The sequence below is a fragment of the Dromiciops gliroides genome, chromosome 5 (assembly GCF_019393635.1).
Source record: "Dromiciops gliroides isolate mDroGli1 chromosome 5, mDroGli1.pri, whole genome shotgun sequence".
Taxonomy (NCBI): Eukaryota; Metazoa; Chordata; class Mammalia; order Microbiotheria; family Microbiotheriidae; genus Dromiciops; species Dromiciops gliroides.
The window spans coordinates 264,099,867-264,125,208 of NC_057865.1; the positions used below are offsets into that span (position 1 = coordinate 264,099,867).

The window sequence follows — 25,342 nt, forward strand, 5'->3', positions numbered from 1 at the left end:
AGAGACACATATCTAATTTGTCCTCAACATACAAATGGTATCTGTTAAGAAATGACAACTTAGATAACAAAGTTTTACTCATTTTCATTTTTAATGCTGAATGTGAAAAGTTTAGAAAAATCTGTGAAGACCTATGTAAACTGATGCAGGCCAAAATAAAAAAAAAAAACCTGGTGGACACTGTATACAACAATCTCTGGTGGATGCATCGATTTGTCATGAGTTCAAAATGAAGGTGAAAGCAAACCTCATGCTTCGCAGCAGAGGGAGTGTAGATGATAGATGCAGAATGGATTGCATGTATTTTAGACTATTTATCTGACTAGATGGTACTTATTTGTTACAAGGGTAGTTATTATTGGTGGGTGGGAGAAATCACTGGAAGTGACAGTGATGTAAAGAAAAGAGAATTTAAAGCAGGGAGAGTCACCTGAAGAACAGTAGATGGGAGCAACAAGGGCTGGTATGAAAATAAATTGCATGGAACTAAAAGTTAAAACTTAATATTATGTCCTTAATTTTAAAAGAAAGCCAATATAAGAAACATCCATGTCAACAACAGTTCCGGGTCATTTACAAAACCACAGTTGAAGACACTTTAAGTTACCAGTGCCATTTGCCACTTATATGAAGACCCAGCTAATAAATTCTTTCCTGATTTCAGAGCCAATAAAATCTAGTTTCTCATGATATGTGTATGTTGGGTTTTTTGTATCAATTAGAACCATACAGAAGTGTATTTTCTTTTTCATTGTAAGTGCCAAGAAATTCACTGCTAACTTCAGTAAATTGGTTATGATTAGAAATTAAAGAAAATATACAGGGAATTGAGTCAAATTTATAAGAATAAGAGCTATTTTCCAATGATAAATGGTCAAAGATATAAATAGTTGTCAGAGGAAGAAATATAAGCTATCAATAACCATAAGAAAAAATGTTCCAAATCACTAATAAGAGAAATGCAAATTGAAATAACTGAGGTATCACTTAACATGCAAAGGAAAATGATAAATGCTGGCAGGGAAAACAGGGACTTTAATGTATTGCTGGTGGAGTTGCGAACTGGACCAGTCATTCTACAAAACAATATGGAACTATGCCACCAAAAACAATTAAACTGTTCATACCTTTTGATTTAGCAATATCACTATTGAGGTCTATAAAGACCCCAAAGAGATTTTAAAAGGAAGAAAAGGTTCCATGGGTACAAAAATATCTATAGCAGCTCTTTTCATGGTGGCAAAGAATTGGAAACTGAGGAGGTACACATTAATTAGAGAATCGCTGAACACACTATGGTATATGAATGTAAGAGAATACTGTTGTTCTATAAAAAATGGTGTAAAGGGATGATTTCAGAGAAACTTGGGAAAACTGATATGAATTGATGTAAAGAAAAGTGAGCAAAACAACAACTTATATAATAACAGCACTATTGTAAAGATGAAACAACTTTGAAAGAATCAATAACTGATCAACACAATAACCAATCATAATTCCAGAGGACTCATGATTCATAATGAAACCAGCTATCTACCTCCAAATAGGGAACTAATGGACTTAAAACATACATCAAAGCACATATCTTTGTGTGTGTATAATACACATATATAACTATAAACATATTTATATATAACATACATTTATTTTTGTGTATATAATATACACATATATTTTATATGTATATATAATATACATATTTATATACATATGTATATAAAAATAAACATAAATGTGATGATATCTAAGTAGGAAAAGTAGGTCTTTAAGAGAAAACAGGAAAGATACATGCCATGAGAGAAACAGTTTCTTCCATGTGCATCGTCTTTTTTTCACTGGGCATAAAATAGTTATGAAACAGGGGAAGGTTTGGACAACCAGCATGTCCTTGTCTGTAGATTTTAAGTTTAAGGAAGTCATTTATTTATACTTTAAGGTTTTTTTAAAGTTACATTTCAAATATCAATAATTTCAAGCCCTTTTTTATACTTATGAAAGAAAAATAAGTGGTAAAGTCTAATGTTTTAATTTTAAATAGTAAAAAAACACCCTTTATTTAAGTGTTTGGAAATTAAAAGTTTATTATGCTCTAAAATGTTTCTGATGTGTTGTAAATAATTTTTAAAATAATAATAACATTAATAATTATGAATAGCATTTATATAGTGCCTACTATATGGCAGGTACTGTGCTAAGTGCTTTGAAAAATTGTTTATCTTGGGGGGCAGCCAGGTGGTACAGTGGATAGAGCACCAGCCCTGGATTCAGGGGTACCTGAGTTCAAATCTGGCCTCAGACACTTGACACTTATTAGCTGTGTGACCCTGGGCAAGTCACTTAACCCTCACTGCCCCCCCCCCCAAATTGTTTATCTTTATTTGATCCTCATAAATATCCTGGGGGGTAGGTGCTACTGTTGTCACTATTTTGCAATTTAAGAAACTGAAGCAGACAGAAGTTAAATCCATCTAATGAGTGAGGCTGAATTTGAACTAAGGTCTTCTTGACTCCTGTCCCAGTCCTCTATCTACTCCATGAGTTAATACTACTGGATTCCTACAGGTCTGACCATGAAAGGAAATATCAAAGCCAAGAAAGTTATAACAAGTGTGAAAATGAAATCTGACCAAACCCAAAGGGTAACTGTCATCCTCCGAGACTCACGGTAGTCTAGCACAATTTTCAATCTACTCGGTGTGGCCCAGAATAAGAGGCAGGAGACAGACACTCTCAGTCCTGCTCCATCACTTTCTCACTTGCTTCCTGAGCAAGTCAGTTATCCTCTTTAGGTCACAATTGCCCTCTCTGAACCACAGGAAAGTTGGAAGTGGAGTGAGCTTACCTCTTACAGTTCTTACACTTATTATTGGGGGGTGGGGGGATCAGACTTGAATTTTGTTGCTTCGGGTCAAAACACTGTTACAAGAGTCAGCTATTTAATATTTTTTGGATAAACCCTCATAATTTTATATATTTCTGAGTAAGCACAGCTTGTTCAGAGATGCTTGCCCTGGTCCGATTCGCCCTCTTTTCTATTTTCCCATGTTGTTTAAATAGAGACACCAGCTGACCTAGAGAAGCTTTGGGTGTCAGAAGGTCTGGGTGTCAGAAGGTCTGGATTCCAGCCCAGATTCTGCCACCTAATGTCTCATTGACTCAGGTAACTCTTCAAAAGTATACAAGCTGCAGAGAAGGTGCCGATCTATCTACTCTATTTATTTTTGTGGGGCAATGAAGATTAAGTGACTTCCCAGGGTCACACAGCTAGTGTCAAGTGTCTGAGGCCACATTTGAACTCAGGTCCTCCTGAATCCAGGGCTGGTGCTTTATCCACTGCGCCACCTAGTTGCCCCCAACCTATCTACTTTACTAGATGGAAGCTTCTTCCTGGGAGTTCCTTCCATCAATGAAAACTCAGGACCAGACTAAAAATACTAATGGTTGAAATGTAACCACTCTTTAAAACTGGTTTTGGTGTGACAATCAACTGTGATAGACTTGGCTCTTCTCAGCAGTACAATGATCCAAGACAATTCCAAAGAACTCATGATGGAAAATGTTCTCCATATTCAGAAAAAAAGAACTGTGGATTCTGAATGCAGATTGAACCATACTGTTCCTGCTTTTTTGTTTTTTTGAGGTTTTGAACTTTTGTTCCGATTCTTCTTTCACAACATGACTAATGCAGGAATATGTTTGATGTGATTGTACTTATATAACCTATATCGAATTGCTTTCTGTCTTGGGGAGGGCAGGAAGGAAGGGAAGGAGGGATAAAAACTTTGAACTAAAAATTTTATGAAAACAAATGTTGAAAACTATCTTTACATGTAACTGGAAAATAATAAAATACTTTTATGATTAAAAAACTCAAAACTATTTTATAAGCCAGTTGATGTCAGGCCTTTTCTATACACAGCCATGTTCTAAGGTGAACTTTGACCCCCTGAATATCAGAATCTGAATGAATGAGCCAAATTATAGGGCTTTATTTACCTATAAATACTGTCTTTATTAAAATGAACAGGAAAGAATGCAATTTTAAAATTTATATAAGTACTTAAAAGTAAAATCTCTGAATAAAAACAGAAAAAAATTGATGAGGCTCTTACCATAGCTGTTTTTTTGAATTTGCTAAATGAACTGTCAGCCTGCAGATCTAATTTTTGATGAAGACTGAAAACATCTTCTTCATGCTTCTTGATAATTTCTCTTTGCTCCTGTTTAAACATCAAATCAGAGTTCCTTTACTTTTTTTTTTCCATTCAGAATAGAATTTTATTTTCCAAAATATATGTAAAAACAAATTTTAACATCAATTTAAAAAAAAAAATGTTCCAACTTCTCTTCCTCCTCTATTCCCACCCCCACCCACTAGAACTCAAGCATTTCAAAATAAATTATACATGAGTAGTCATGGAAAACATTCCCACATTAGCTAGGTTGTGAGGAAAAAACAGTCAAAAAACTCCCAAAACTTCAGACTGAGGAATTGTCAAAGAGAAAAAACATTTTTTTAAAAAATGTGTTTCCAGGGGCAGCTAGGTGGCACAGCGGACAGAGCACCGGCCCTAGAACCAGGAGCACCCGAGTCCAAATCCGGCCCCACACACCCAACACCCACCAGCCACATGATCCCGGGCAAGCCACTCAACCCCAATTGCCTCACCAAAAAAGAAAAAAAAAGAGAAAAGAAAAAAAATGTGTTTCCAACTATTTCAGATACTATCACTTCTTTCTCTGTAGATGGGTTGCCATTTTCATAGTCCTTCAGGGTTATATTGGACCATTGCCTTGCTGAAAATAACCACATGCTTCCCAGCAGATCATTTTACACTATTGCTGTTATTTTGTATACAGTGCATTTCACTCTGCTTCAGTTCATGTAGGTCTTTCTAGGTTTTTCTAATAGTATCCTGTTCATCATACCCTAAATAATGTACCTTAAACTTGACAAAGAATTTTCTTCGTATTAGCCCAGCAAAGTCATCATAACTATTTCCCTCCATCCTATTCCCTTCCCATGATATTTACTCTATTTTCCGTCTTCTTTTAAACTATTCCTCCTCAAAAGTATTTTACTTCTGACTGTCCCCTCCCCTACTCTACACTCCCTTTTTTTCCACCCTTCCTTCCTTATCCTCTTCCCCTCATACTTTCCTGTAAGGCTAAATAGATTACTCCTCCCAACTGGGTGTGAATGTTATTCCCTCCATGAGCCAACTCTGATGAGTTTAAGGTCTTTGAGCTAATTCTATGTTCCAAATTTTCTTCCTCCCTCTCTCCTCAACCCTCCCTATGAAATCAAGCAATTCAATATTTCATACTTGTGCCGTTATGCAGAACATCTTCACCTTCCTTGAAAGTATTTTGCTTTTTACTACTCTCTCCCAGAATCTGCCCTTCCCTCCTTTCCCTCCCCCCCCCCTTATCTCCCTCCCCTCCCTCAGGGCAAAATATATTACTATACCCACTTGAGTATGTATGTTAGTCCTTCTTTGAGTCAATTCTGATGATATTAAGGTTCAATCACTCCCCAATTCCTTCCCCCTCTTCCCCTCCCCTCCATAAGCTTTTTTCTTGTTTCCTTCATATGAATAACCTCTCCCCAGACCATCTCTCCCCTTCCCCCTCCCCCAGTCTATTTCTCCTACACCTCAACCCTATTTTAAGGATGTCATTATGGGTTAGTTAGGTGGCACAGTGGACAATGCACCAGCCCTGGACCCAGGAGGCCCCAAGCCCAAATCCGGCCCCATACATAAGACACCCCACAAAGAACAAAACATAACTTCCCTTCGTATTCAGTTCAGACCTCTGTCCTCTGTATTATCTTCCCATATAGGAATGTTAACAGTTTGATCTTTTAATATCCCTCATGAAGTCTTTTTCCTGTTTATCTTTTTATGCTTCTCCAGGGTCTTGTATTTGAAAGTCAAATTTTCTATTCAGTTCAGGTCTTTTCATAACAAATGCCTGAAAGTCTTCTTTCTCCTTGAAGTTCCATGTTTGCCTCTGAAAGATGATGCTTAGTTTTGCTGGGTATGTGATTTTTGGCTGTAGTCCCAGTTCCTTTGCCCTCTGGAATATCATATTCCATGCCCTCCGGTCCTTTAATGTAGAAGCTGCTAGATCTTGCTTTATCCTTATTGGAGCTCCACAGTATTTAAATTCCTTTTTTCTAGCTGCTTGCAATATTTTCTCCTTGACCTGGGAGTTCTGGAATTTGGCTATAATATTCCTGGAGGTTTTCCTTTTGGGATCTCTTTCAGGAGGTGATCGGTGGATTTTTTCAATTTCTATTTTAGCTTCTGCTTCAAGAATATCAGGGCAATTTTCCCTCACAATCTCTTGGAGGATGGTGTCTAAACTCTTGTTTTGGTCATGGTTTTCAGGTAGTCCAATGATTTTCAAATTATCTCTCCTAGATTTATTTTCTAGGTCAGCTGTTTTTCCAAGGAGATATTTCACATTGCCTTCTATTTTTTCATTCAATTGGATTTGCTTTACTGTGTCTTGGTTTCTCATAAGGTCACTAGCTTCCATTTGTTCAATCCTAATTCTTAGGCAATTATTTTCAGCAGACAGTTTTTTAATCTCCTTTTCCATTTGGCTTTTCAAACTGTTGACTTTTTTCTCATGACTCTCCTGCATTGCTCTCATTTCTCTTTCCATTCCTTCCTCTCTTTCTCTACATCTTCGTTCTATCTCTCCTACTTTCTCTTCAAAGTCCCTTTTGAGAGCTTCCATGGCCTGAGACCAGTTCATATTTTTCTTGGAAGCTTTGGATGTTGGAGCTTTGACCCTATTATTATCTTCTTCTTCTGAGGATGTATTGTGGTCTACCTTTCCCCCAAAGAAGTTTTCGATGGTCTTCTGCTTTCTCTGCCTACTCATCCTGGCTTACTGTTTCTTGGCTTTTTACTCCTTAAAGTGTACCGCTGCTTCCCGGACACACCGTTCCTGCTACAGCGTGGCCCAGGGGGTGATTGGGCTTCTTCTCAGCCTGCCTGGCTTGTGAGTAATCACAGCCGCTTTCTCTTTGACCCGGAAACAGAAGTCTGATTGAACTCTGATTCTCTATGGTCGGAAGCTTGGCGTGCTTTTACCCCTCCCCCACTGGGCCACCACCACTCGATTCAGCCCACTGGTTCAGACCCAGGGCGCTTTGCCCCAACTCCAGCAGATACTGCCTCCACTTCACCCCGGCCTACCTCCGAACCCCCTCACCAGTCCGTAATCGGAGCCTCAGAAGCTGCTGGTGCAGAAGACTCTGACATGCGCTGGAAGCAGTGTCCCTGGCTGGTTCCGGACCGCGCGCTGAGCTGTTCAGCCTGATCAGTAGGTGATCAGAATCGCCCTCTTTTGCGGAGAAACAGTCTCACTCTGTTCTTATGTGCATTAGGCTGTTCTGGGTTTTGATTTTTACCGCATTATTTGGGCGTGAATGGACGGGTTTATCTGGAGCTTGTGGGAGTCACAGCCTCTCCTCCGCCATCTTGGCTCCGCTCGTTCCTTTACTTTTGAAGACTATAATATCACATGATTCAAATTTAAAGTAATGTCGCTATTTTGTCATCCTTAGTATTTCAAACTTTTCCTAGCAGCCTGCTCCTCTGCTTTGCTGCATCAAGTCTGACCCTGAGATATGGGTGATTAGGCTCTTCAAACCCTCTTTAAGTCAGGCCATGGAACAAGATTTCAAATATAAGACAAGTTCATAACCACCAGGTGATGAATTTTTCAGCACCAGTGATCTGATTTAGCTAACATTCATTCTCTGTGTAAGATACCACATTAGGCACAAGAATACAATAGTCTTATGGCATACAGGCCTAGGTCCCAAGCGAATTATAACCAACTGGCAACTTAAAAAGATATTAGAATTTATCTATAGAATGAGAACCCACTCACTAAAATCAACAAAGTTCAAAGAAAAGTAGCATTCTCTAAATCCCTAGGAGGCAGAATGTGTTCTTGTGCATAACTGAAGCTCTTTTGAGAAAGAAGGGTAGAGTGCCAAGTCTCATGGGTCAGTATGCCACTGTGTGCCACGTGAGCCTACCCTTGCATTTGATCATATACTCTCCCTAGCATTAAAAAAATTACTTTTCATGTCATTTATATTTTCTAGGAAATTTTTAAATATGAAAGATTTTTTCTCGTAAGACTATGAAAATCTTTGAATATTCAGCTACCTGAGTTTATTCTATTTTTTTCCTTCTACCTTCACCGACTATGTCAATTTATCTTTTGTAAGCACAAATGGGCTCATTACTCTATCATCTTATCTCCTGTCATGTGAATATATAAGAAACTCTCACAAACACAAACTGGTCAGTTTTATAGCACAATCACAGTGGAGTAACCATTCCTAAACTGGACTTTTTGAAATCATAAACTCTCTCACTCCTCTGAGTGAGATCAGGAACAAGCCTTTTACAAAAATCTCCACGTGCTACAACTCAGCATACCTCTCTGGCTCTTTCTAAGAGATGCTGGTACTTCTTTAAGACCTCCTCCTTTTGATTCAATCTTGCTTGCATGTTGGCAATGGTCTGGTGAGCGACTTTCAGAGCCCGATGGCTCTCCGGGTCTTCTTCCTTCCTACTGAGCTCAGCCATGAGTCTTTCTCGTTCTGCTGTCGCGGGCAGTCGGAGTCTGAGTTCATTGATTATTCTGTCTCTTGACAAAACATTTTGCTCTGCTTCCCATAAGGCAGACTCTTTCTCCTTCAGTTTCTGTAATGTAGAAAATAATTACTCAATAACACATCATCTTAAAAACTCATGTTTTCACCTTTAAAATGATTTAGAACAATTTTTAATTCGGTTCTAAACAGAACTTCAGTACTAGATATAAAAAGTACTGATTACCTAAAAAAAAGAAAGTATATTTTAACAGAAAGGAAAAACAGATTATAAACATAGGAGTTACATTAGAGTCAGCTACATGTGCTGTTAGATCTTAAACTAGTTAAGCAAAGGTAAAAGTAAATAGCAGGATAAAGATGAACTCAGCCTAACATCTGTGGACTCAGAAAAAGAATTGGCTAGTAATGAAGACACGGACACATTTATCATCTTCTGAGAAAGTTTCACTGTGGCATGAGTGATAAAAGTGAGAAGGTCCAAAGATGATATTAACCATTCAATCTTTATATATGCTTGCCATGACAATTAAGGCAACACAGAGCTGTTAAACAAGATAATTTAGAAAACATTATCAAGCAGGATGATGGAAGATTCAGAGTTGCACTCTCCCACAAAACAGCAAAAAAGTATCACAGAGAAAAGGGGCCTCCAAAGGGTTTGGTGTGTGAAATGTAGTTAATCTGGATCACGATATCTGGGAACACATACATATGAATGAATGAATGAATGAACATTTATTAAGCACTTACTATGTGCTAAATGCTGAAAGCCAAAGGCCAAAAAATAAAAGTGAAAGGTGCATCATTTTCAAAGTGATAACATTATTATTTGCAATAACCATGTAACCTCAGAGAAAGGTACCTCTATATATGAATATGAGGAAATATAATTGATTTGTAACCTGCAAAATAACCTCTAATTCAGTATTTTTCCCATTGAGTAGTCACCTTAGGAAGAGTTGAAACATTTTTTGGTGCTCATTTCTTTGGTATTTTAAAATCTGTAGCACATTCTTTGAAATATCAGCAATATCAACAAATCCTTATTCTTAGATTTGTTGTCATGTAGCACATAATTATGAAGGCAACCCCAAAGAGGGGTTCTAGAAATGGTTTGGGCAGTGACAACAGTTTAATGACCTAATTAGCTGCCTACATTGATTACTCTGACTGAAAGGAAACAGTCCATTGACTGTAGAAACTCCGGCATTAAAAAAAAAAAAAGTCAGCCTTACTACTTTGACGCAGGGACACTGGTCCTTAGACCACCTTCAAAGCCTTTTCCAGTCCTTAATCTTAGTGCATTTCCTCTGAGATGACCCCCAATTTCTTCTGTATAAATCTTGTTGGTGAATAGGTCTTTACGTGGTGTCTTCCCTATAAGACCATAAATTCCTTGAGAGCAGGGACAGTTGTTTCACTTTCTTTGGCTCCCCAGTGCTTAGCACCATGCCTGGCATACAGAAAGAGCCTAATAAATTCTGGCTGACTGACACACACTGCATGAAAAAGTGGGGATGACACATGAGAAGATGAAGCTGGGAAGACCTGCTAGACAAAGTAAATATCAAAAAAAATCTGTGTTGGAACCAAAATAATTTTAAAGGCACTCAGAACATTTCCTGAAGAGAAAATCCAAAATAATGAAAAAGAACACACATGGTACTTTTCCTAAAGAGAACTTACGCACTGCTAATCTACATGCCACTTTCTCACCTCTATAAAGCCCTCAGGACAATGATCTGGGTGTGTATAAACAGTATCCTCAATTTAAAAAAAAATCAAAAACATGAGAAAGTAAAAGGCAGGTTCTTGAAAGAAATGTTCTATCAAGGGTCCTATGATCTTCATGATCAAACAACAGACTGAGATACATCGAGAACATAAGCTCCTGTTGTATTTATTATTAACCTGAAGAGTCGGACTTCATAGAACAAACTACATATTCAAGACTCTCCTTAAAGTTTCTCCCATACATACATAAGTAAAGTTATACACTGTGTGTGTACAAAACCACTAAAGATGTGAAAGCTTGATAAACCACTGAAATCAAGCAAGATCCACGTTCACCAGTGGTGTTTGCCACTGTCAAGAAAACTTTCCTGTGCAAGGATCAAATAAGAGTACAATTTGCTACAGATGGGAACTTCTGCAAATGCTACTCTTTACACATGATAAGGACCTCAGGATCACTATTCAAGGGAAATTCACCTAGCCATCCACACTAGAAGAACAAAGTAGTGGGCAGAGCGAAGACAGCTTGAGAAAGCACTCAGCTGAGCTCTCCCAACATTCCGCTCCAAACAACTTTAAAAAACAACTCCTCAGGGGGCAGCTAGGTGGCGCAGTGGATAGAGCACCAGCCCTGAATTCAGGAGGACCTGAGTTCAAATATGACCTCAGACCCTTGATGCTAGCTGTGTGACCCTGGGCAAGTCACTTAACCCCAATTGCCTCACCAAAAAAAAAAAAAAGAATTGCTGAATTACCTAAAAACTGTGATAGAAGAGTCTAAACAACTTATTTCAAGAAGTTATACAGGAAAACTTCCCCAATACCCTAGAACCAGAGTGTAAAATAGAGGTGGAAAGAATCCACCAATCACCTCCTGAAAGAGATCCCAAAATGAAAACTCCCAGGAATATTATAGTCAAATTGCAGAGTTCCCAAGTCAAAGAGAAAACACTTCAAGCAGCCAGAAAGAAACCATTCAAATACTGTAGAGCCACAGTCAAGATCACACAAGATTTACCAGCTATCATGTTAAAGGAGTGAAGGGCTTAGAATATGATATTCTGAAAGACAAAGGAGTTTGGATTACAACCAATAATAACCTACCCAGAAAAACTGGGGATAATCAATTCTTCAAAGGAAAAAAATAGACATTTAATCAAACAGAGGACTTTGAAGATTTCCTGATGAAAAAAACCACAACTGAATAGAAATTTGAATTTCAAATAGGACTCAAAAGAAGTATAAAAAAATAAACATGAAAAAGAAATCCTAATGGACTCAATAAAGTTAAACTGTTACATTCCTATATGGGAAGATGATATATGTAACCTCAAAAAACTATCATTATTAGAGCTGTACAAAGGACTCTACAGAACCAGGAGAACATTGTACACAGTACCATCAATATTATGTGTTAATCAACTGTGACAGACTTGATTCTTCTTAGCAATACATCAGTACAAGATAGTTCCAAAGGACTCATGATGGAAAAGGCTCTCCAAATCCAGAAAAAAAGAACTGTGGAACATGGATGCAGATTGAACCATACTATTTCTTTTGTTTTTGGTGCTGTTGTTTTTCTTTTTTGAGATTTTTCCTTTTTCCTCTGATTCTTCCTTCATTACATGACTAATGCAGAAATATGTTTAATGTGATTGTACATATAAATCAGATTGCTTGCTATCTTGGGGAGGGGTGAGGGAAGGAGAAAAATTTGAAACTAGAAATCTTATAAAAATAAATGTTGAAAACTATCTCTACATGTAACTGGAAAATAATAAAATACTTTTATAATTAGAAAAAAAGGACTCTACATAGACAAGTTGGATGGGAGTAAGTCAACTAGGTTGGGATGATCACAAAAAGGAAAAGGAATGCTTTTCAGCCTCTGTGCTATGGGTTGCTGCTCATAAATATGCCCAAAGAACAAAAGCAAAAAAGAATCAGAAAGAAAAACCCAAAATAATCAATTCTGTTTTTGCTTATTGGATCGTATAAGTTTTCTCAGGGAAAGGATTTGAAGTCAATGGCGGTAATATGTTTTTACATTATTTACAGGTTTAATAATTAATTCAAACTTCACCCTCATGAATTTACATTAATATAGGAGTTACACATTCCTGCCCAATAATCATAAGGCAAATTAAATTACCTCCTCCAATGTTTTACAAGTTGCTCGGGTTTCCATGATTATTCGAACATTCTCCTTGATTTTTCTCAAAGCTATTTCAAGTTGATTTGGAAGAGGCAAACTGGGGTCTGGTATTGATCCTGTAGCCTCTTCAAACTGTTAGGAGATAAAAATTTGCAAAAGGCAGTTCTAACACTAAGAAAAATATACATTTTTCACAAGTGCATCTCAAGCATAATTTAAATGCTACCCATCTTTTAAACATCAAAAGACAAATAAAGATTTTACCTGTTTGGGGAGGAAAAATTTTCATCAATCTACATTCTAATCTATTCTACATAACAAAAGATTTGTGTGCTACTCACGTTTTCCTGTCAATCTCTACATACCTTTCGAGCGGCACTCAATATTTCATTTTGTTGACTATCAAATACATCTAGCTGGCGTTCTAGCTCAACCTCTCTTTGATCCCAGGCCATTTGCTGTTCTTCATGAAACTGTAGAAAAACAGTTTACTTCAATAATAGAGAGAAGAAACTAGAAGAAATTTGCAAATATGTAAATGGAAATACCTAATGAAATACCATTAGCAAAGGTGTTCAACTTACTTTTAAGATTTTTATTGGTAGCATACTTTCTATCATAAGTATTATAAAAATAATTCATTTTAAATGATTTAAAAAATAAGAACTGAATATTACACAATAACAATGGTAGCTCCATACAATTAGGAGACTAAAGGGGTCACTTGGGAAGTGGTTCAGATTTTTAAATATCCTACTCGAAAAATATAATTATGCCCCATGTATTTACATCCAGATATATGCACCTTGTTTTGCTGCACAATCTCTTCCTCTAGATTGTTAATTGTATGTTCATATTCAGAAATTATATTTTTCAAATATTTCATTTCTTCTTTATCTTTGACTAATTCTCTATTTAGTTTGAGCTCTTGAAGACGAAGTTCTTCCATTTTCATGTGCCAATCAATTACCTAAAATAAGACCAAAAGAGGTTTATATATATGTATGTGTGTGTGAATATATATATATACATTGAATGTAGATACATATGAGTATTATAAACATAAATATTATTTATTTTAATTATTTCAATTGTATGAGATTATATATCAAGCTTCCATTAATAGCTATGCATTGCAAACTTTCTCATCTAGTCATATTCCAAAATTTTCCACTTAGAGGATATAAAACATCTGTGACCATTACAAAAAACACCAATTTACTTTAGCTAGGATGTATTGTGAATGACCTACCCAATGGACATTCACTTGGATGAATTTTGTGCTCCAATATTGGAAAAAAGGAATCCCAAATTCAAATGGGCAATTCTCACTAAGATAGTTGGGCTCAGGTTCAAGGTAACAACAATAAGATTGCACTAATTCCTATTCATCAGAAGAAAGACTAATTCCAATGGTAAAACTATAAATTATGAGGTATTTCTCAATAAGTGTGAGCTTACCAATTTAAAATATCTATTAACCAAACTAGGCTGTTAAATGTATGGAGAATTCATTTGAGACCTAGGACAACAAATGATAAGGCATTTTTAAATTAGGACTGAAATCATTTGTATATGAATGCCTCTAAAGAGCTAGAAGATGATGGCTTGCTTCATCAGATTTGTCACTTCCCCTTCATTCTTGTTTCTACAATTAATTCGCATAGAAAATCTTCAAAGAAATTAAGCTCGGAGGTTAACTAGTACCTGAAAGCCTTGCTGAAATCTACATCTCCTCTGTCTACAGTACTGCCCTCATCCATCAGTCTTGTCATCCTGAGTCCAGGAGACAAGTAGGATTGTTTCTTAGCTTATGCCAAAAAAACATCAAAAAGGAAACTTTCAGCCCAGCTCCCATCTGGAGGCAATCAGGTCACGTAGAGGAGAGAGTTGGGAAAACCCAGGTTTGATTTGTGCCTTGCACATTACACAGGATCACAGATTTAGAGAAGGTCATTAGAGCTCATTGTGTCCACACCCATTTTATAGATGAGGAAATGGAGACCTAGAGTGATGAAGTGACCTAAGTGCCAGAGGCCAGATTTGAACCTTCAAGCCTTAGGTGTATGAGCCTGGGCCAAGTAAGTCTCTGAGTTTCTCAGTGCCCTAAGCAACTCTCTAAGACTGCCAGTAGAGAGCATTTACTCCTTTATGAGTCCTCTATTCCCAGGAAAACACAGGCTCCGTTCGAGCCCTGCTCCACACCGGTACGCCCTAAGACCTTAAAACGACTCACGGAAACCCCAGATTCAGTTTTAACCTGAATATCTAGGAACAAAAATGACGCACCTTCTTGGCCCCCCTGGCATCCTTTAAGGTGCTTATTAGCTCCTCGAGGCCTTTTAATTTTAGTTCCAGCTCCAGCGTTTTGTTTTCCATGTTTCTCTTCTCCTCTTGACAAGTCCTGACTTCTTGCATGACTTGCAGTTTGTCATTCTGCAGCTGAATCATCGTTTTGGAAAATTTCTCTTGCTGCGCCAAGGGTAAGGCACCACTGAACTGTCGTCGCAAACCCTGAATGGTGCTGCGCAGATGCTTCGCTCGATTTCTCCCTTCCAGACGGGCAAAATACAGACTCTGCTCCTTCTCGTCAAGCTTTTGCTCAAGACGCAAGTTGTAAGTCTCCATCTTCTGCAGTTGGGAAGTCACTGACTCCAATTTGCTAACAGAAGTGGCTTCACTAATTTGCAACGCAACAATATGCTGATGCAACTTGGCAATGAGGGCTTTTTCATCTGACTGTGCCTAGTGCCAAAGAAAATTAAGGTCAGCAAGTAAGAAATCAAAATCATACCCTTGCTTCATTACCCAACTCACATTTTACCAATTCCACGAAGACTTCCTCGTTCTCTTCAGCTAGAAGAGAGTTCTTCCTCTGAACTCCCAGAATACTTGTTATTCCTCATCATACTGCATTAGCATTTTAAGGTTATTACTATACACATTTCAACTCCCTTAAAAAAAACTATAAAATGCACAAGGACAATGATATGCCTTATTGGTTAATAAATTTTCCCTGAAATTAAGGTTTAGATTTTTAATATAAAAGTGCTATTTACGGGCAGCTAGGTGGTGCAGTGGATAGAGTACCAGCCCTGGATTCAGGAGGACCTGAGTTCAAATCTGGCCTCAGACACTTAACAATTACTAGCTGTGTGACCCTAGGCAAGTCACTTAACCCCAATTGCCTCACACACACAAAAAAGTGCTATTTATGGATATGTTATAATACGCTATTCAAATTAAAGTATGACATTTACTATAATAACCTACAAAGACTATTCTATAAGTTTGAATCATCCAATGAAAGAATTCTCAATCAGAAGACTTCAATTCTAATCCTGGCTCCATTAAACACTCACGTAATTTGGGGATACCAAAGTAATTCTTTTCAGTACTTATAAAATGCACATAACAATATATGCTCCTATTTTACTTAAATGATATGGTTCTAATAAAAAAACAGTAGGATGTATGAAGCCATTTAGAATTTTTGTTTTTTAAAGAAAGGCTATATATAAAAACAAACAAACAAAAAACCCAACTAGCTCCCTCAGCTGGCTTTTAGGTTTTTCTGCAGTGTCTGTTCAGCCTTATCTATTTCATAATCAGCCCAAGGGTCTAGACTAGATCCATTCACTCACATGCTCATTCCTACTCACTCCCTTTTGCTCCCACCACTTCTAAAAAGGTTCAATTGCAGGGTATTCTAACCAGTTCTTACCAGAATCTCACATAAGGTGAACAGGCTCAAAGTATGTAAATCACCCCCAACTTGATTTTTTAAAATTAATAAATCCATGCCTCTTGTGAAGAGTTGGTACTATTCTCACCTGGTAGTCTAACACCTGCATTCTCAAAGACTCCACTTCCTTCTCTCTGGACTGCTGATGTGAACTCAGAGCTTCAACTTGAGTCTTGGCAATATCAGAAATCTCCTTCAGCCTAGTAAGTCATACAATGATACAGTAATGATTATTAGGCATTTAATAATTTTCAAGATCCAAAGTTAGGAACTGTTTTTTGTTTTTTTTAAATGAACAGAATGCTGAGTTTTTATTCTTTAAGACAAACCCGTGGTTTGTAGCTTTTTATTTAACATAAACAGACTATATTTAATATGCAATGTTTTGAGCACAAGTGTATATTATAATATTTAGACAAAGGGATCAACAAGATGGTAGATCAAACACTTTCCCCAGTTGGCAAGAGAAACGTACAAGGACAAGTCTTGGAATTTCATTTGTATAGGAAAGTCATGGATGAGGAAATTCCTTCTAATAGTAGAGGTCAGCAACTTGCAGTATCTTTAGAGGGTTACCTGGAACACTGTAAGTCTGTGACTTGTCCAGGGGTCATCAATACAATACATGTCAAAGACTGAACCTGGACTCTGAGCTTGTAGGGCTTGTGCCTGGGCCCATGTTAGAATCCCCTTCTGCTGCCTAGACTTATAATAATCAGCACAAGTCATCTTCTGTTTGCTCCCCATAGAATATCAAGAAGGAGGGCATTTGGGCTTCTACCTAGATGGCCCTTAGCTTAAGGAACCCAGAAGCTGCAGATTGAGTCCAGAATACTGTTCCCACTGCCCTCAATACCTGTAAAAAGTGAGAAACAATAATAAAGCCAAGCCTGAAAAGGAAAGGCAAGTCGAGGGAAGAACTGAGAGAGGGGGCCACAGTGAGTGGCTCCACCAAGCCTAAAGGTAAGGGAACTGAAATCCAGCTAGAGCCAGCCCTACCTCTGCACAGGCTACCGAGGGCAAAGACCAAGACCAATGAGTCCTAAATACCCCCAAAAGGGAGAAAGCTAAGGAAGTATGGCAGTAGAGCCCAAGGTTTTACCCTTGAGCAAAGGCAGAAGTCTGCAAGTGAGTGATAGGAGAATATAAGGGAAAAAGGCTGAAACAGCGAAGATTTCAAGAGGAAGAAAACACAAGAAAAACACAGAACAAAAAAAAGCCGATAAATGAACAAAAAGGAACTAAAAACGAGATGGAAAGTACTTCCTCAAAGAGGTTAAAACTCTCTTAACAAATATTATGAGATAAAGGAAAATGAACTGATTTCTGATGAAATATAGAATCCTTTGTAAGACTACAAGAACAGAGAACAAGAAATTTCAGAAATATTCCAAATACTTATTCAAGAAATGAAACCTGTAAGAAATTATGAATATATGTGTATAAACACAAACACATATCAGAATTTATATTTCTCAATGAAGAAAATGTCAAAATCAATTAGCAAATTGGGGGAAAAAATTAAACCATGGTGGTGAGTTTCTCCAAAGAGACAAAAGCGAGATGAACATATTTAGAATCTAAAAATACTGAAGCTGATGAAAATATGGCAGAAGAGGGGCGGAAGAAGTGGTCATTTTAAAAAATATGTGATGTCTATCACAGTCAAAGTCAATGACATTTAAGTCAATCACAGCTGCACAGAAGGTGTAGAGCCAACTAACAGATTAGAGGTTTCTCAGAAGAATATGATAAATCAAAAAAATCTGAATTCCAAGGAAATAATAAAAAAAAACTACCTAGAATTTTGGAATATAGAAAACAAAGAACCATAGAAATTCAAAGATCAACTCTGGTAAAGAAATCTATGTACTTCAAACTAAGATACAGAATGGTTAAATTTAACTATTCCAGCAGCAAATTCTGTAATCAACTAGAATAAAGACTGTCATATATAAAAGAAATTAAATTTGAATAACACAACATTGTGCCCCACCCATTAGAATGAGTAAAAGGGAGAGAAATAGCATACACTGAATGATATAACCTACGAATATGAGCCTAATCAAAAATGAAAAAAAAGAATGTTCAACAAGAGAGGCATTTGAGAAATTCCTGTAAAACAAAACAAAACAGACAAATAAGAGCAAAACATTCCACTTGCAAATACCCCAAACAAGAGAATTATCAAAGAATTATCAAAACTTATACTATATGCATTTATATATGAAACAAAACTGATAATTCAAAAGACAGAGAAATATCTATGAAAATATAAAATACACAAATTAACAGACAGCTAGAGAAAAAGAGATCTTAAATAATCCAATCTTTGAAAAGGAAACTGAACTAGCTATTAAGGCAAAAACTACTGGTCCAAATGGAGATACAGGGGGATTCTATCAAACTTTTATTCTCAAAAACTGAGAAATGATATACTATATTGCACTCCTTTAATGAGGGAAATACAGCCCAGATACATAAAGAAAAGATAAAGGAAAGAAAACGAACCCCCAATATCATCAATGAATATAGATTAGAAATATTTCTTAATGACAATAATATAAATGAAAACAGCAATAAAAGGCATTTGAAAGTTAATTAACTGCAAAAACAATCTTGGTTTTAGAGAACAGAGAAGAAAACATACATCACTCCTCTCAGAAGAATGGTAAGGGGGCTATAAAAGCAAAATGTAGCACAAATGGTGGTTTTGTCATTTGAATTGGCTTAACTGTTTTTGTTTTAATTCTGAAGGCAAGGTACAATGAGGGAAAATTTGAGAAATGATTGTAATATTTAAAAATCAAAGGTAACAAGAAAAAAGAGAATTTAGAAATCACCAATTACAATGTCAATTTGAAGCATGAATTAATTCTAAAATACTATAGTTACAATTAAAAGTAAATTAACACATTTACATAATAGTATTGCTGACATTCTAAAGAGGATCTACTTTCTATTGACATTGGAAAGTAAAAGTCTTCAGATGATTTGTGGCTGTTGGGTATAATGTTTGGGTAGGACATCTCTTAATAGTTATGCATTTTCTACTGTTTTAAAAGAAGACCATTCCTACCATACTTCATTTTCTCAACAATCTCACATAATAGCTACAGGTTTCAGAATTAGGCTTCTTTTCCTTTTAAATTCTTTAGTGCGTTTTAAAATACTTGGTGACAAATTTTCCACAATTATTACAAAGATTTAAAAAGAATATTAAAAATGCATATGTGGCAGGGGGGGGCAGCTAGGATATCCATAGTGGATAACCCTCATTTCCCTGCTAAAAATTTTTTTTAAAATGCTTATGTTTTAGAGGTTGGGGAGGAGTGGGGTAAGGGAGCTACCTTCATTCCACTGCTTTTTAGCAGCCCCAAAGATTAGGTTTCAAGTTTTAAAATCATTCCCAGCGGAAAATTAAATGCAGTAGAGATTTAATTCTTCCCTGTTCCTTATCTATATCTCCTGTACAACTTCAAGTACTAAACATGATATTTACTTGCTTATAAAATCAAGAAGTAACATTTAAGGAAACTTTTCCACCCTATGGGAAAAATGTATCAGATACATTAATATTTCTTTGATTCTATTTTCTGAGGATTTAAGGATTTTCATTATCTTCTTTTTTTTGGTGAGGCAATTGGGGTTAAGTGACTTGCCCAGGGTCATACAGCTAGTAAGTGTCAAGTGTCTGAGGCCAGGTTTGAACTCAGGTCCTCCTCACTCCAGGGCCAGTGCTCTATCCACTGCACCCCCTAGCTGCCCCTATTTTGTTTATTTGTTTTTATTTTTGCAGGGCTATGAGGGTTAAGTGACTTGCCCAGGGTCAAACAGCTAGTGTCATGTGTCTGAGGTCACATTTGAACTCAGGTCCTTCTGAATCCAGGGCCAATACTTTATCCACTGCACCATCTAGCTGCCCCCTCATTATATTCTATTATTTTAAAAACCAAAGATGATTAACAGGGATAAGTATATATATATATAAATGTAGAATAGTCTGAACTTACAAAATGAATTCTAAGAAATAGCAGGTTTTTTATGTTCAAAAGCCATATCTTAATACCTTTCTCATTAAAAGGAATGATTTGATGATTAGCAGACCATCATTATCACAAATTAGAACCAAGGCATGAAAATGATGATAATATTTTGAAATACTTACTTGGACACCTCCACCTTCAGTTCCATTTCACTCTTTTCCAACTCTAGAATCCGATGCCTATCAGCATCACTCACTTCCTTACTCACACTCTCAGCTAGTTCATCTCTTAATGTTCTTTCTAGTTGTTGTGCGGCCAAATTGATTTTAGTAAGCTAAAGAAAAAAAGAAAAGAGAACTAAAAAGTTGCTCTTGGCACATTTATGTATTTTTCCCGTTTTCCTCCTTATAAAATTAAACCACATTCTAATGTACATTGCTAAAATGTTCCTGAATAATTTCACTGACCTTTACGGAATATACATCTCAATTACCTTTCACTTCCACTTTGTGAACCAGCCAACATAAATGGGGCTCTCTCCCCTTTAATTATCTCTTGTGGGTTGTCTAGATGTGCCAACAAAAGATCTGAGCTCAGGCGGGAATAAATGAGGTTTCTTTTCTAAGCCCATGCATGGTTATAACATATCTTACTACATTTCATTGGATACCTTTTAGGGCAAGGAATAGTTATGTGTACACGCACACACACACACACACACACTCTCATAAACCCAAACAAACTACCCACGGGCTGACCCTGCTTCTAGTTCTTTGGTATAAATATCATAAAAGAGGTCACTGATAAAAAACAAGCCTCCCATGCACTACAGAATCCTAGAGTCAGAACCAGAAGAGGCTTCAAAGGCGATCTACTCCAGCCTCCTGAGATTACAGATAAAGAAACTGAAGGTAAATGACTTACACCAGATCACACAGGTAGTAAACAATGAAGATGGGATTTGAATCCCAATTCTCTGTTTTCAAAGCCAATCATTTTTACCCAGTGTGCCAGGCTTCTTACCCAAATATTACAACATAAAAGAACTGGAAAAAATAAGGTACTTATAAACTGAGGATTGGTTAAAGAAATTATACTGCATAAGAATAATGGAATATAATACTACTGCACTGTAAGGAACAATGAATAGAGAAGCAAAGAAAGAACTGAACTCAAGATAAAAATGAAGTAAACAGAACCAGAAAAAACAACATACACAATAGTGGAAAGGATAAAATAGAAACAACAACAATAATAATAAAACAACAGAAATAGAATGCTGCAAAATTACAATAACCAAGGTTGGCCTGAAAAACAAGAAATGAGAAAAAAACATTCCCTCCCTTTTGTGCAGAAATAAGGACCTTGGCTGCTCTTCAATAGTATGCCTGGATGAGAGCTAGTTGTTTAATAGCATTTAAATTATGCGCTGTTTATATTAAAATACTTAAATATTAAGTAATTCTCAACACTAATTTCAATTTCAGTAAGTAAATGTTAATACATATGATTTGGAGAAAATAGTAAGAAAAAAATTAAAGTTCTAATAAAATAATTTCATTATGGCTGTTAGTTTTTGAGGGGCATTGCATTTTAACTCAGTCCTAACAGTATAATAATGATGACAAAGCTGTACACATATTTATAAACTACATTTTTCTATGCTTAGTGCCTGGACCTATCAACCTCATACTTTCTGATCCTAGATCCAAACAAACCTCATTAGATCCTCGCTTGGATAACAGAAGGAGAAGAGCATCATTTTCATTAGCTATCTCACAGACTGGAAATGATAGATAAGTGAAATGAATATTCTGCAAAAATGTTTTTTAATTTAAAATATTTCAGCAATGGATGCTGACAAATGTGATTAAAATTTGAAAAATAAACATATTTGTCAGCATAGATTTTTAAAAAACACTCATTTTTAATGCACATAGCATCATGACTAAAAATATTGTGTTACTATTTAATGCCTTTCTGTGTATCAAATTTAATCACATGGTGTTTGACTAGTGACAAGCACTTAACTACAAGGACATATGCTAGAGCTAAAACAAATTTTATTTTGGGATTATTCATTAATTTCATATTTCAAACATATTCATTACCTAACAATCAAGTTATTAAACTGTTATTTCTGAGACAGTGTAATGATGGATTAAGTAAGTAATGTCAATTACTTAAAAGATTAGGCTTATTTTTCCAGCTCTAACTAAAGGATAAAAATGGGAATATCCAACCTCAGAAAACTTGGTTTCCAGTTCAAAATTACGTTCTTCCAGCTGCTTTAATGAAGCCCGTAAGTGTTCATACATTTTTTGAGAATGTTCAGCACGTTGCCTTTCATTCAGCTCCTTCATTTCCAGCATTGTAATCTTTTTAGAAATGGAAACAATCTCACTGTTCGTTATGGCTTTTTGAGCTTTATCCATGGTTGAATCACTTCCTGTGGTCAATGATAATTCAGTCGAATTCAATAAAGGGGATTTGAAATTAAGCCAAAATGCAAAACATCTGAATATGAAAGAAGACCTGAGATAAATAGGGGGAATTTATGGTGAAGTCCATGTTGGACTCAGGCAATTTCTTTGATTTTTTAAGATCTTACTGAAGTTCTGATATGTGCAATATTTTATCAGTTGCCATATTGTCAATCCAAGTCAATATTTTATATTAAAAAACTGTAAGTGTTCTTTGATCATGAGCTTTATTCCTTAGTTGTGAGACTAATTTAACAGATGAGGTGACATGGTTTCCTAAATTCATACAGAATTTAATGTTGTAGCTAGCTCAAACAGACTCTCAAGAGCAGACTGTTAAATTTTTATATTGCTTTATGGGAGTTCCTTCTATTGGTGGAGGCTTGTGGTTCCAACCATGTCTTCTCATCTTGCAAGACTCTTTTCTAGGCTTTATTGTAAATGCTACACAAGGTGCTCATTGCCTCGTGTTGCATTGGAGCCCTCATTATGTACTTTTAACAACTTAGGGGGCCCAACATGACAGAAAATGATGCAAAGGAAAGTAAGCAGCACCAGGAAAATAACATATACCACGATGATGATGACAATGTAAAGGGAAGGAAAAGGAATGAAGCTGAACACTTCATAATCCGAGTGACTGATTTTGGTCCTGCCCATGAGTGAAGAAAATGCATATCCTCCCTGATTCGCCATATTTGCTAATGACCTTGATGTTTCAAGATGCCGAGCGAAGGCAGAACCAAAACTGTGCTTGCAATCAGAGATCTTATAGCTGGCCCATTGAGACTGGGGCTAACATAACTAATTACAAAAGGTGATTTTTGGAGGGAGAAGCACCACCAACCCAGGCCACCAGGAAAGGCTCACAAACAGAAGGAAATTCTTAGATCAGTACTCTGCCTAAAGAGAGTGAGATGGCAGGTCTCAGCTATCATCAATAAAACTGTGACTGCCAGTGATTTCAGAAGAACTATGAATGACAGAAGGACAACAGGAAGCCTGAAAAATAAACTCTGAGAGAATATATACAGCAAATTCACAACTAATGCAGGCATGTAATACTTGATTCCTATGTAAGTATGACCCTTTCACAACAGAAACAACATGTGTTGGGTAAACTACAAAAAATGGAAAATGTAGATAATTTCATTTTCCAAAAAGGAATTCGTCTCACTGAAGACCTCATTACCAAGAGGATTCATTTGGCACTTTGCTGCAGAAGAGGATACCACCATACATCATGTCATTTTAATAATGAGATTGTCGACACAGATAATTGCTATTTCATTTGTGTGAGAATACTTCATTTTAAACTCACATTCCAAAAGACTGGTAACATTAAATCATATTCATTCCATGAGCAAAGACTTACCTAATTTAGTGGCTTGTTCCCATGCTTGTTCTACAGTATGAAACTTCTCCTTGGTGATCTCCAGTTCTTTACTTATAACATCTACCTGCTCTTTCAGGGATGTATTTTCACACTGAATAAGAGAGAAATATCTTTGAGTAACTAAAGAATAATGGAGACCAACAATATGATTATTAGAATATAACTGTCATTTATTACTAACATCAGTACAAGTGTCCCTTCCTTCATGCAACCATCTCTTGCCTTCTCAGCAGGGATTGCTCACTCCCTTTAAATCCCTGTAATTACATATCTGATCTCCCCTTACAGCCTTGATCCTATGTTTCATGTTGTGGTTATTTACATATGTGTCTTTCTCTCCTATTTGGTGAACCTGATGACCTTGGACTTGCTAAATTTCCCCCCTAGTTCCTTGAGAACAAGGGGAATAAAATCTCAAAGACTTCCAAGAATGGAACATATTTATAGAAAAGGTCATTCCAATTTTTTTGAGAATCAAGAACCATATAATCTTACCTCCAACAATTGCAAACTACTCATTCTCTGAACAAGCATATTATCTTTTTGCAGCATGTCTCTATACTTAGCAGTCAGTTCATTGTATTGCTTATTGGCCAATTCAAGCTCAGAGAGAGGGACACTATTGTCTATAAGTTTTTGGAGAGCTGCAATCCTGAAAATGGCTGTTTCCTATGTAAATAAAAGTAACAATGTTATATTTCAGCACTGTTCCTTTTAAAGATAGACCCATTTTTCATAGAAAAACTAACATGCAGTGATAAAATCAAAGTTGAAGAGCATATAATTTTCAAAAAATATATAAGAAAATTCTTATTTAAATGAACATTTTTATCAGAACAATTCTTTGGCATGTCACATTTTATGTTAAAATGAAGCACATTTTAGTATTTTCAAAAACATTTCTTATTGCAATAAACATTTGAGAAAAAGTGTATCAGTCTGAATTAATAAATGCCTTTGTCAGGGTATACCATAAGATTAAAAGGGAAATTTTACAGTCACACAGCATTTAGGTTGTTTTATAACAGCTGAACACACACACACACAAGTGAAGCTACACACACACAGCTCTGTACAATCCTGGGAATCCACAGCTGCAGTCTGTCTTTCTAGTTTCTCTAGACTAAGAATTGAACATAGGCTAGTTATACCACAGCTAAAGTAACTTATTAACCCAAAAGTAAATTCTT

At 36.3% G+C, this 25,342-nt stretch overlaps 1 protein-coding gene across 1 annotated transcript in view; it reads right to left on the bottom strand.

The window, feature by feature from the left end:
• CEP290 (centrosomal protein 290) overlaps positions 1–25,342 on the bottom strand; it is a 95,335-nt gene that overhangs the window by 32,354 nt on the left and 37,639 nt on the right. Inside the window, exons 25-35 of the mRNA XM_043966082.1 lie at positions 24,648–24,821; positions 24,132–24,243; positions 22,517–22,722; positions 20,456–20,607; positions 16,376–16,487; positions 14,832–15,287; positions 13,348–13,512; positions 12,908–13,015; positions 12,540–12,674; positions 8,475–8,741; positions 4,113–4,220 (exon numbers count right to left, since the gene is read on the bottom strand). Of these exons, the coding sequence (XP_043822017.1) occupies positions 4,113–4,220; positions 8,475–8,741; positions 12,540–12,674; positions 12,908–13,015; positions 13,348–13,512; positions 14,832–15,287; positions 16,376–16,487; positions 20,456–20,607; positions 22,517–22,722; positions 24,132–24,243; positions 24,648–24,821 (1,995 nt within the window). The remainder of the gene's footprint in view (positions 1–4,112; positions 4,221–8,474; positions 8,742–12,539; positions 12,675–12,907; positions 13,016–13,347; positions 13,513–14,831; positions 15,288–16,375; positions 16,488–20,455; positions 20,608–22,516; positions 22,723–24,131; positions 24,244–24,647; positions 24,822–25,342) is intronic.